The sequence below is a fragment of the Octodon degus genome, unplaced genomic scaffold, assembly GCF_000260255.1.
Source record: "Octodon degus isolate 3935 unplaced genomic scaffold, OctDeg1.0 scaffold00012, whole genome shotgun sequence".
NCBI classification, from domain to species: domain Eukaryota; kingdom Metazoa; phylum Chordata; class Mammalia; order Rodentia; family Octodontidae; genus Octodon; species Octodon degus.
This window is the reverse complement of record NW_004524588.1, coordinates 5,125,162-5,137,826: the sequence shown is the minus strand read 5'-3', so window position 1 is coordinate 5,137,826 and position 12,665 is coordinate 5,125,162. Positions and strand designations below refer to the sequence as shown.

At 34.9% G+C, this 12,665-nt stretch overlaps 1 protein-coding gene across 5 annotated transcripts in view; it reads right to left on the bottom strand.

The window, feature by feature from the left end:
* The window catches only part of Atf7ip (activating transcription factor 7 interacting protein), a 152,686-nt gene that overhangs the window by 73,656 nt on the left and 66,365 nt on the right, over positions 1-12,665 (bottom strand). For 3 of the 5 annotated variants that reach the window (XM_023709495.1, XM_023709496.1, XM_004626085.2), the window contains 4 exons: positions 7,739-9,294; positions 4,360-4,446; positions 2,527-2,675; positions 525-662 (listed from right to left, as the gene is read on the bottom strand). In XM_023709495.1, coding sequence (XP_023565263.1) covers positions 525-662; positions 2,527-2,675; positions 4,360-4,446; positions 7,739-9,287 — 1,923 coding nt within the window. In that variant the 5' untranslated portion in view covers positions 9,288-9,294. Of the gene's footprint in view, positions 1-524; positions 663-2,526; positions 2,676-4,359; positions 4,447-7,738; positions 9,295-12,665 lie in introns of those variants that run through there. The other 2 variants (XM_023709494.1, XM_012513594.2) reach the window with 1 other exon arrangement.

Sequence of the window (12,665 nt, the reverse complement as noted above, 5' to 3'; positions counted from 1 at the left end):
TTCATAAAAGAAACTGAAAAAAACATTACCTTAGTATCATTACAAATGAAGTTAGTTAAAATGAAGTAATCCAAGTTAAGGTGTAGCTTTCATCTAATACAAATGGTATCCTTATACAGAAGAAAATCTGAACACAAGCACATACACAGAGACAATCCCCCATGAAAATAACATGAGAGATTCAGGTAATGCTTGTATAAGGCAAAGAACATCAAAGATGTCAACAAATCAACAGAAGCTACAAGAGAACAGAGTCTTCCTCATACCATCAGCCCTCAAAAGAATCAATCCTAACTCCTTTTTCTTATACTCTGATCCTCAGAAACTGAGATAATACATTTATGTTAATGAAACCACCCTACTCCTGGTACTATTTTTACAGCAGCCTAGGAAACCCATATCTGACCTCTTGTACTTTCACTATTTATAATTTAAATGAACATTATAATTAACTTCAAATAAAAACCCAGAAAATATGTTCTAAAAATGATGCAAGGCTGTATGAGCTAAGGCAGCATACAAACCTGTAGTTCAGTAAGAACAGTCTTGTGCCTCTTGTTGCATTCAATCTTTTCCACTCGTGTTTTCAATTCTGCTAAAGTCTTATCAAAGACAGCACACTGTAGTGCACACAATTTTTCTTCCAGCAACCAGTGCATGACCTAAAGAAATACATATTACTTGGTTATGTAAGGGTAATTCGTTAAGCAAAAAACTGTTAATAGCTTAACTAATTTAACAAACAAAACATGCCTAATAAAATCCATGAATCAATGGTATCTACTGAAATTCCTGAGACAGACCAATAGATTTATAAAATCTACCTCAAGAGGGTAATAGATACTAAAAACAAAATTTTCCCAAAGGGTGAAAATTTGAAAAGTACTTCAAATTTCAGTGTTTTTTTCCCATATTGTCTTATCACATTTAAGCCACTTAAAAGAAACTGGTTAGAGAACTAGGTTTTCAATGTGCTAGTGTTACAGACTGATAACTTATGAGATACACTAAGACTGTTACTAATTACCACTCTATAAAATATTTCTAAGTTTACAAAATTCCCATCTCATGACTCACAACACACTGGACACTGGCATGTACCCAAGAACTTACCTAAGTTAACAATGATCTAAAGAAGAAAAAGTCACAACGCACATAAAATTTTCTAAAATTCTTTTGTATGTCTAAGCAAGTCTAAGACTAAAGAAGAAATATTATCTCTATATACCAAAGAAAAGTATATGTGCAGTGGTGAAGAGCATTTAAAAAAATTTTTTTTTAAATCTTTTTATTCATTTCTTTATTTGGTACCTGGTCTCACTACACAGCTCTGGGATTATAGGCATGCATGGTTTCAGTGGCCAGTACAGCACACCCAAGCGTTCAAGGGCTGGCACAGCATGCAGTACCGAGGATCAAACACGAGTCCCTGCTTGCCAGGCAGGTGTTTAGACCGCCAAGCTAGCTCCTCAGCCCAAAGGGCACTTTTTTATCATTTCATTCTTTCTATTTCTAGAAAGTATAGGTATTTATACTGTATCTTAGTGGAAGAATCTTGACAATAATATAGGAATGCTGGTACATGCCTACAATGGCAGCAATCTGAGGAGCTGAGACAAGAGGATCCTAAATTCCTGAGAAACAGTAATTTTGTCAGACCCCATCTTAAAATAAAAATTTTAAAGGTCTACAGATGTAACTCAGAGCCAAAGGCCCTGGGTTCTAGTCCTAATCACTCACTCACACACACACACACACACACAAGAACCTACATAATACAATTTTACCATTAACCATACACAACTTAGAAAAACCAAGTTTCATATGCCTTCCTACAAAAGGCACTTGCTATAAAGATGTGTGCACAGTCTGAAAATATATAAAACCCTGTATTTTCATTATTTGTATCTCTGTCCTAAAAGACATAGGAAGAAGTTTCCGAAACCCTTCTATGTTCCCTGTTGCTAGTCCTTCTAAAGCCCTCACCATATATTGTTACATACTAATTTTTTTTTTGTGGAACCAGGGATTGAACTCAGGCCTTTGTGCTTGCCAGATAAGCGCTTATTCCACTGAGTTATCTCCCTGGCCCTCTTATCAATTTTAATACTAACTCTAAAATATATAACAATTATTTTAGAAGCAGACTTGTACCATGCAATGAGATTATTAAAATATTAACATGAAACATTGATATTTTTACTATAAAACGAAGTTCAGTATGGGAAGAAAGAAGAAAATGTTCAAACGGTTCAATTTTGTTACAAAAGAAAATAAATATATATCATTATGCTTCCCTCCTCCTTTGAAAATCAATTATCCTCTCAAAAATAAATTGTGCGCCAAAAAACAGTTTTTTGTCAATGATAACCATAGATTTCTAAAGCTCAGCTACTTCTTTCAAGTTCTCCTTTGGTGATAAACTTAGTATGTCAGTAAAACAAAGGATACTATAATGTGAAAAACTTAGAAGAATAAAGATAGTGGTACTTTTTATTTACTAAAGCTTTTAATCATTTCCTACACCTTTTGAAGCTTCTGGTTAATGTCTCCTTTGGCTGTAATCTTCACTTGAAATTCTGCCTCATATTCCTCTTCAATATAGCGACGGCGACGTTTGGCCTGCACATCGTCCATGTCTTCTGACTTAGAACGTTTTCTTCCAAGAAATTCATCTGACAACCAAAAAAAAAAAAAAAAAACACACAATGATTAGCCAGTTGTTTTCATTAAAATCTTTTCTGTCTATTCTCCAAATTGACCAAAATTTGTTTTAATCTACCATAATAGCATTCTCAACCAATTATTTTACTGTTTTGGGACTCAGAAAAAGAAATATACAGCTTTTAACTTTTAAACTTAAAATGATTTTCAGTACACTAAGTAAAAACATTATAATAGCTGAGCAACATACAGCACAAATATAGAACATTTTTTCCTTGAAATTTTCACAGTAATATGGATAATCAGTCAGGTGCAACGGTCAGGAGGCTGAGGCAGGAGGAGCCAAAGTTCAAAGCCAACCAGGGCAATATATCAAGACCCTATCTCAAAACAAAACAAATAAAAAATAAAAAGGCCTCTCCTCTCTTTTGGCAGTAGAAGCGATTGAATCCAGGAAGCATTGAGTTATATTTGGATGGGAGCAGAAGAGAGAAACGGAAAGGGGAAGAGAAGGGAGGGGAAGGGCATGGAGACCACCTAACAACTGTGTCTTACAGAAGAATGTAGAAAGCATCTCATATTCTTTCCCTTTGCTAAATTTTGTAGTGCAAGTGAATCCGCCAACAAAATACAATAATCATTCTGATGTCACAGATTTCTATCAACTATACATAATTTGAACTGTATCTCATTACAAGAAAAATATTTAATCATAAGCTTAAGAAAGTAACATTACTGTAACAATTCTTAACACATCCTAAAAATTTTCAAATACATAAAATTATAAAAATGCAACTGGTAAAAAGTGGACATTCAAAGATCTTCACTTACAAAACTGCTATTTCAAATAATACTGACATTCATAAGATCATATGCAAATTTTTTCTGGTTTTATTTAATATATAAAAACTTCAAGCAAAAAATCCCCCACATAATTAGCTGGGTGTGGTGGCACATGCCTGAAATCTCAGCACTGGGGAGGCTGAGGCAGGAGGATCATTGCGAGTTCCAGACTAGCCTGGGCTACAAAGTGAGTTCAAGGCCAGCCTGAAGTGCATGAAAGACCCTCTCAAAAAGACTAAGTGAAATAAAATAAAATCCCCACACTTCTGAAAGACAAATTTCCTCATATGACCAGACCCATATCTTTGTGCCTATTATTTAAATTCCAGTTCTAATCTGTAACTTCTCTCTCTTATAAGAACTTACCTATGGTTCTACTTGGAGAGCAAGATGACAGGGAGAATTACAGAAGTCAGGCTTCCTGACAGCTAGTCCAGTGATCTTCCTAACAACCTAACAACACTCAGTACTATCCTTTCCCTTTCTATGGTGCTCTTAATGGCCTTTAAAAAACTAAAACATACACCATCATTCACTTACAACAGCTCAGACAATATTTTTAGTGCCATTCATTAAATAAACCTAAAACAGTTTATCTCAAGACAGATAAATTGTGAGCCTAAACCAATTTTTGTGGAAGAAAAAATAAACAAGTAAATCTTAAAAACAATGAAATATATACCAATACATTCAAGGGACTTGAGTCAGTCATCATTTGAAATAAGTTAATCATGGCTTAAAGAGCAAATTTTTAAAATCATCCCATGGGTAGAAATGGATACTCAATGATCTTAAAACTAGAAACAATGAATTACTTTTCAAACTACTCCAAATTTGTTTCTACACACATACTTTTTTCAGAAGGTCTTTCATCTTCCTCATCTACCATTTGCTCTTCTTCCTGAGATTTGCTGTCCTTTTCATTCTTCTCTACTTCTGCTATAATAAAAATAGAAAACGAATTTTTATTTTCTACTCAAATCACAATAGTTCATTAACTTATGGTTTTTTTATAATTAGTCAGTTACCAAATGTTAGCCTGTAATAAAACCAGTCTCAAAATTTTGTGAAGAAAATAAGAAGATCAACTGATGGAATTAAATGACCGGGTCCACATTCAACTGTTCTACAATTTATAGTAAACTCAACATGGAACAATAATATCATGGATATTTTTTGGGGGGGTGCAGTGTTGAGAAAGGGTCTCACTATGTAGTTCAGGCTATCCTTGAATTCACTCTGTAGCCTAGATTTGCCTTAAATTCACAATGATCCCCTTGCCTCAGCCTCACAAGTACTGGAATTATAGTCATGTGTCACCATGCCTAGCTAATATTATAGATCTTAAAACAAACAATCTTAATTTTCTCTTGTTAATAAAATGAATAAAATGTGAAAACAGTATTATAAAGCACAGTCTCCTTGACATTTAATTGTTAAAACTAATACAAGTAACTGACAATTATCAAAATATTGCCAACTATCAATTCAAAACTATGATTTCATCTAGAAGGTAGAATGAAATTATTTTAGTAGTTATAGAATAACATATAAGGAATGGAGAAGCTATCCTAAATGTCATAACCACTTTGTTAAAAATAATACCTATTTTGATAACAGTATCAACAGCTGAGTTTGGTGTTTGACATATATTACTACACAGCCTCAGTACAACAGTAATCCTATACTTCATTTTTTCCATCATACAGATGAGGAAAATAATGTTCAGGAAGGTTAAGCAATGTTTGCAAGTGGCATATAAACTATGAAAAAGAGTGTTAGCCATCAGGCATGCTGGTGTAACTGTAATCCCAGCACTGGGGAGGCTAAGGCAGGAGGACTGTTGTAAACCTGATACCAGCCTGGGATATAAAGTGAGCACAAGGCCAGCCTGAACTGAATGGCAAAGTCCTGTCTCAAAGTAACTTAAAAAAAAAAAAGAGTACTACCAAAAACCTTGTTTTAAAAAGTACAGGTTCATATTATGTAACAACAAATAAAATCACAGAGGTACATGATTTGCCATCTGGTCAGTCATGCCATCACCTTATCTAACTTAATAATTATATGATGGATAACAGGGCTACAACAGATCACTTAAAAATTTAGATTCTTATTTTTTCCCCTGACATATTTGCAAGTGGCTCTTTGGTGACTTCAATAAAAAATAAAATATAAAATGTTTTATCATATTTTACAAATAATATTAAATAACAAGATGCATACTAATATAAATATTTATACATATATAGATGGCCTCCAGTATCAAAATTCTGTCAACGATAAAATGTACAAACTCATTAAATCACAAGGTGCAATTTGCTGTGATAAAATTTTTTTCTTATATAGACTTCCATAATGCTTTTTAAGGACCTGCCACATTCTATATAAATATCTATTGGATAAATGAGTGAAATTTATATTGAATACTATTACCTTTCCAAAATACAAATTCCCTATCATTCTCACTTAAAATTCTTCAATAAGTTGTATTTCCTTAACAATACTTCAGTATTGTAACAAATGTCCTTCCTTTGTGACACGATATGCTTCTCTTACGTCATCAACGATGCATTTCCTCCACAAATATGATGAGTAGCTGTGCATCAGTCACCACTTTAGCGTGATAACTGTGATTAGAACAGTTGATACTGAATTCTACATCTATTCTGAAGGAAGTGCCAACATTTCCTACTGAACTGAATATGAGATGTTAATAGAAAAAAATAATCCCAAATTTTCTGACCCAACTAGATAAGATGGCACAGAAAATACAAGGAATAAGACTCATTAGAACCTTGATACACAAATATTAAAGGTAAAGCTTCTTCCCTGAATATACCTGTGCTTGCCTAGTTACTCTCCTCTACATTCCCAGAATACAAATACCACTCCACTGTATTTGTGACCTTCTATATAATAGTCTGTGATTAAGCTGGGTGTTGTGGTATACCCTTGTAATCCCAGTAGCAAGGAAGCTGAGGCAAGAAGATTGCCATAAACTAAAGGTCAGCCTGGGCTACACAGTGAGTTCAAGTCCAGTTGACATGCACAGTTTAGACTTGGTTTCAAAAACAATAAAAAAATAAAAAATTGTCTGATTTCTTACCTGCATCAAATCCCTTGAACTAAAAGGGCCTCATCTGTCAACAGATTTGATAAATGTTCTTCAGAAATCAAAAGCTTATCTTTCAGTAAGAAAAGAATCTCTAACAGCTGTGTGATATACTAGGGAAAGATTTTTCCTCTCTATTTCCTATTTTTCATTTTTACTTTCAACAAACTAGGTTTTCTATTTGACATGCTGTTTATGGCATGGGAACAATTCCCTCCTCTTACTGATTCTAAGGATAAGATATCATAAAGTAGGACTAGAAAGGTATCCCTGCTAATCTGAAGAGGACTAAGCAAATATCACACAGGAATTATGCTTTGGTTTGACCAAGAAAGAATTCAGGGGCCAGGGAGATAGCTCTGTAGAATAAGTGCTTGCCTGGCAAGTGCAAGGGCCTGAGTTCAATTCCCAGTTACACCCAAAAAAACAAGAATTCAAATATTTATTATTCTCTTTTCTGCTCTAGAAAAAATGAAAGCGAGAGGCAGATGCTGATAAAAATCATGAAGTTTATGTTTATATAAGGAGTTAAGAACTGTCCTAAAAAAAAAAAAAAAAAGCTCATGAAAAAGAGGGAGGTCATCTAAGAGATGACAGTAAGAGAATGGACTGCGTAGAACCAATAGAACTCAAAGAAAAAAAAAATCAGGGTTCAAGGTTTCTGGCTTCTAACAATGGTAATGTCACTCCCCAGAACCTCCAAAAAATTTTAAAAATGAGATAAAGATTATCTGAAAAATAATTCTGTTTGCTACCCAATGGCAAGAAAGAACAACTGCTGGGATTTCAATGATTTAAATTGTTACCACAGCGCTCCACAAGTCCATCTTATCCATTCCTACACAAAAAGCCCCGAATGCTCAAGGGCAGTGTTTTCTACTTATCTCCTTTCTTTGCATTTTAGCAAAATGTTTGTCACAGAGAGGGTATTTTGCAACTCTGAATTCTAACTGTGAAGTTATGAATCAACAAAGTTAAGACATCCTTCTATACAGTCACAAGAATCTCAACTTCTTCAGCTACTTAAAAAAAAACCCTAAAACTTCATCTGACACCATTTATTAAACATTTAATTAAAGCTGGTAAAGTCTTTGTTTAATTAAATAACTTACTAACCTGTAGAGCATGTTTCATTTTGTGATATAATTTCAGACTCATCTTTCTCACATGAAATATCATCTTCATCAGAAAGGACCAAAAAGGCTTCTTTAGGCAAACTCTCACTACTTTCTTGTTTAGATGGTGAACCAAAAGAAACTTCCATTTTCTCTTCCAAATCTGGATTTGTCTCATCAATTGGAAGGAGAGAAGTTTTAGAAAAGCAAGTAAGTTCATCCTCAGCAGGTGCAAGTTTTTCCAAAATAGGAATAATTTCATCTGCCTCCATAGAATCAGTATTTTCTAAGATAGTCTCATTTTTGTCATTTTGTATGACATTTTCACTAATGGTTTCCACAAGGTCTGTAGATTTTTCATCTTCATTCTTTTCACCTTGGTCAATTTCCATGCTGCTAGATATAGCCTCTTCTCCAAGAGCAAGCTCTGTGAAAGGATCTTCTCCCTTCTTTTCATTTTCAGGAGAGATATCTGAACAAATCACTGTATCACCTGTTTCTAGAGTTTCTTCATTACTACTATCAATATTACTGTCAGCTTTCTTTTTCTCATCAACTGAGTCCTTATTCTGAATCTGGCCTAAACTTTCATCATCCTCATTTTTTTCAAGAAAATCTTTATCGTTATTGCTACACTGTTCTGTACTGTCAGTTTCAAGAGCTGGTTCTGGTACAGAACTTGGTTCAAAGGTGGGAGCAAAGGCTGATTCTGAAGTCAGTTCACTAGAGGCCAGGTCACTAGAGGCCAAGTCACTAGAGGCTGGTTCACAAGGGGCCTGGTCACCAGGGGCCAGTTCACCAGAGGCCAGATCACCAGGGGCTGGTTCACCAGGGGCCAGATCATCAGAGACCAGTTCACTACAGGAAGGATTATCAGAGGGTGAATCACCAGAAACTAGATCATCAGAGGATAGATTATCAGAGGCACAATTACCCGAAGCTGGTTCACCACAAACTCTTTCACTAGGAACTGGTTCACCAGCAATAGGTTCACTAGAAACCAGTTCACCACAGGCAGAATCACCAGTGGCAGGATCTCTAGAGCTAAGTTCTCCAGAAGCAGGATCACCAGAGGATGCATCCCCAGTGGTGAGATCAGCAGAAGTGGAATCACTAGAGGCTGAATCTCCAGTGGCCAGCTCACTAGAGGCTAGATTACCAGAAGTTTGCTCAGTGGTCAGTTCAGAGGCTGGTTCAGGGGTTACTTTTTGAGGAGACAAAGGTTCATTTAAATCATCTTCTTGCTTGTTTTTTACATTAACATGTAGAATACAGGGTTTTTCTTTCCATTCTGTTTTACTTTCTTCAGAACCAAAACAAATATCTTCAATGCCATTTACCTTTTCCTTATCTTTAATATAATCCATATTTTCCAAAGGGGAGGTTGGGTCCAAATCTCCATTTTCATGGCTGCCATTTAAAAGCTTGACATCAGTTTTCAATAGTTCTTCCTTGACTTTGTATACTGCTTCAAGCTGTTGCCGATCACTCACTCTCATTGTTTTTCGAGCCTTAAAGACTTTTTTCTGAGGTTCTTCTATATTATCCATATTGGATCTTTTAAAAAAGAGAGAGTTCAACAATTAAAACAGAGGTCATCTAATTATAGATTTGCTCTTATAAGATAGCAAATAGTATACAACATATAATTTTGAAATAATGACATAAGAACTTAATAATCTTTGTGTAGTTAATTAGTCACTTAATATGAATGAAGATCAATTACCATGACAATTCAGACCAAAAAAGACCAGTTTACATTCTCAGGGGATTCAGAGTCCAGAGTAAGAGATCACAAAGTAATAAATGAAAATAAGAAAAACAAAAGTGTAAGAACGAAAAGGGCTGGGGAGATAGCTCAGTATAATAAGCGCTTGCCTGGTAAGCACAAGGGCCTGAGTTCAATCCCCAGTTCTGAAAAAAAAAAAAGAATGAAAATAGAAAGGGACTAGAAAAGAAGCAAAGGAAGAATCAAACTTTATTCAGGTGATGATTACATTTACAACCATGCCTAATACATTAACACAACTGTAACAACAGATTATCATCCATACAATGAAAACATTACTTCTCAATTAAAAATTTTAAGCTAGCCCAGTGGCAAAAGATGGCAATTTGAAGGTCAGGCTGGGCAATTTAGGAAGATTCTCTAAATAAATAAATAGGCCAGGGAGATAGCTCAGTAGAACAAGCACTCGCTGGCAAGTGCAAGGTCCTGAGTTCAATCCCTGATACCTCAAAATAATAACACTAATAAATAAATAAATCTATATGTAAATACATGGCCCAGGGAGGTAGTTCGGCACTGGTGTACACAGCCTGGGTTCAAGTCCCAGGAACAACCCCCTATACACACACACACACACACACACACACAGTAAATTTATTTTTTAAAAAGAAAATGAACACAATTCATACAATAGGGAAAAATATTTGCATGTTACATATTTGAAAAGACTTGTATTTAGAATATGAATATACATGAAAACTGTTTATACATATATGCACATAGAAAATAAGCTTACAACTTTTTTTAAAAGGCAAGTACTGTAATTGAATCTAAAACTGGATAAAGGACTTGAATAAAAATTTCTACAGAGAGGACAAATGAAGAGATGCTCAACATCGTATCATTAGGAAAATGAAAATTAAAACCACAATGATAAAATACTTCATACATAACGTTACAAACATAATCAAAGAGTGCTAACAATCATAGAGCATCAGCTGATCTCATACCACGTTAGTATTCTATAAAATGATACAAGTTGCTTTGGAAAACAGGCAGTTCCTCAATATATTAAACACAGAGTTGCCATATGACTCAGCAATTCCACTTCTGGAAATCCACTCGCCAAATAAAACTACATGTGAGGGACCAGTCAGATAGTTCAGTGAATTGAAGCACCTGCTTAGGCAGACGCAGGTGTCAGATGTTCGATCAGCACCCTAGGTGCAAACTGAGATAGCAATTGAGACTGGGTGTGGTGGCACACCCCTGTAATCCCAGCACTTGGGAGACCCTGTAGACCCGACCCTGCACTAAATACAAAAAAAAAAAACAAAACCACACCTATATGTGTCCCTACAAAACATGTCCATAAATGCTTATCATAACATTACTCAATTAGCCAAAACTGAAAGCAATACAAACATCCAGCAACCAATGAACAAATTAATAAGACATGGTATATCCATATATTAAAATATTTAGCCATAAAAAAATAAAGTATTGATATATGATACAATATAAATTAATCTTGAAAATATGATGGAAGAAGTCAGTCACTAAAGACCACACACTGAATGGTATCATTTGTTTATGTCCAAAATAGGGTAAACTATAAAAATAAAAAGTAAATCAGTGATTAAAGTTTAGAGGGTCTGTGATGAAAAAAGAGATGGTTTCTAAGTGCATTCCTGTAATCCCAACATTCAAGAGGCTGAGGCAGAAGGATCACCATGAATTCAAGGCCAGCCTGAGCTACATAGTGAGTTATAGATCAGCCTGAATACCACAGCAAGATTGCATTTTTAAAAGGTTTAAAAAAAATTATAATGTGTTATCTTGGTAAATTTTGCTAGACACTTCAATAATTCTATTTTTCAAAGAATGAACTTTTGCCAGGTGTAATGGAACACTCAAGGAGGCTGAGGTAGAAATACTGCCATGGGCTCAGGGTCAGCCTAGATTATATAGCAAGTTTAAAGCCAGCTTGAATTATATAGTGAGATCCTATTTCAAAAACAGAAAAACAATAATGAACTTATATGCTGCCTATTTCTGTTTTACATCAGCTTTCTAGTTCCATTGGTTTCTCTAATATTGTTTTTTTCTCTCACTTTCTTGAATGGGTTTGACTGACCATCTTTATCCTTGAGGTTCAGGTTTTAATCTGTAGTTTTAAACCTGCTCTCTTTTGTAATACATAAACACAAAGCTATAAATTTCTAAGAGCTTCTTGTGTCACATGTCACAATGATGCCTAATTCCATTATCCTACTGAAGTAAATGCATTGTAGTATCTTCTTTTGGTTAGCAATATATTTATTTAAAAGTTAACACCTTATAATCAATTGAAATGCATTTTAAAAATGCAAGGTTGCCTTCATATCTAGAAGTCAAGCAATACTGATTATGAGCAAATCAAGAAAACATTTGCACATCATTTCATGCCCACAAAATAACCAACTAATGAATTCTGTCTGCTAATCGAAGTGAATGTTTGGCACTAATTGCTGGTTGAACAGTGTAATCACTCATCTCCCACCCCCCAAAAAGTCTTAAATTCCAGTACCTCAGAATGTGATCAGATCACAACAGATATAATTAAAATAAAAGTATTAAGTGGGCTCTAACCCAACATGATGGGGGAGGTCTTTGTTTTCTTTCTTGAGCACCCAGGTTGGTGTCAAACTCACTGTGAAACCCAGATTGATTTGAACTCACAATTCTCCTGCTTTAGCTTCCCAAATAGAGGGACTACAAGCATTTGCAACTGAACCCAGCTGGTATCCTTTTAAAAAAGGGAAAATTTAACTGGGCAGGGAGAAGCATGTCAGTAATCCCTACCACTGGTGAGGCTGAGGAAGGATTGCCATGAGTTTAAAGTCAACCTAGGCTGTATAATGAGGTAAAGTCCAGCATGAATTACATAGAAAGATCCTGTTTCACTCACTCTCTCAATCAGGATAGGTAGATAGATAAGATAAATGAGGGAAAAATCTGGACACAAACATGCACATAAAAATATCATATTGAAATTGGAGTTACGCTGACATAAGCCAAGAAATACTAGAAGCTAGGAGAGAGACCTAGAACAAATTTTTCTTGGTATCTTAAGAAACATGGCGCTTAATAATTAATTTTAGACTTGTGGCCTGCAGAATTGTGAGTCAGTAAATTTGTTTATATATTTTTGTGATGT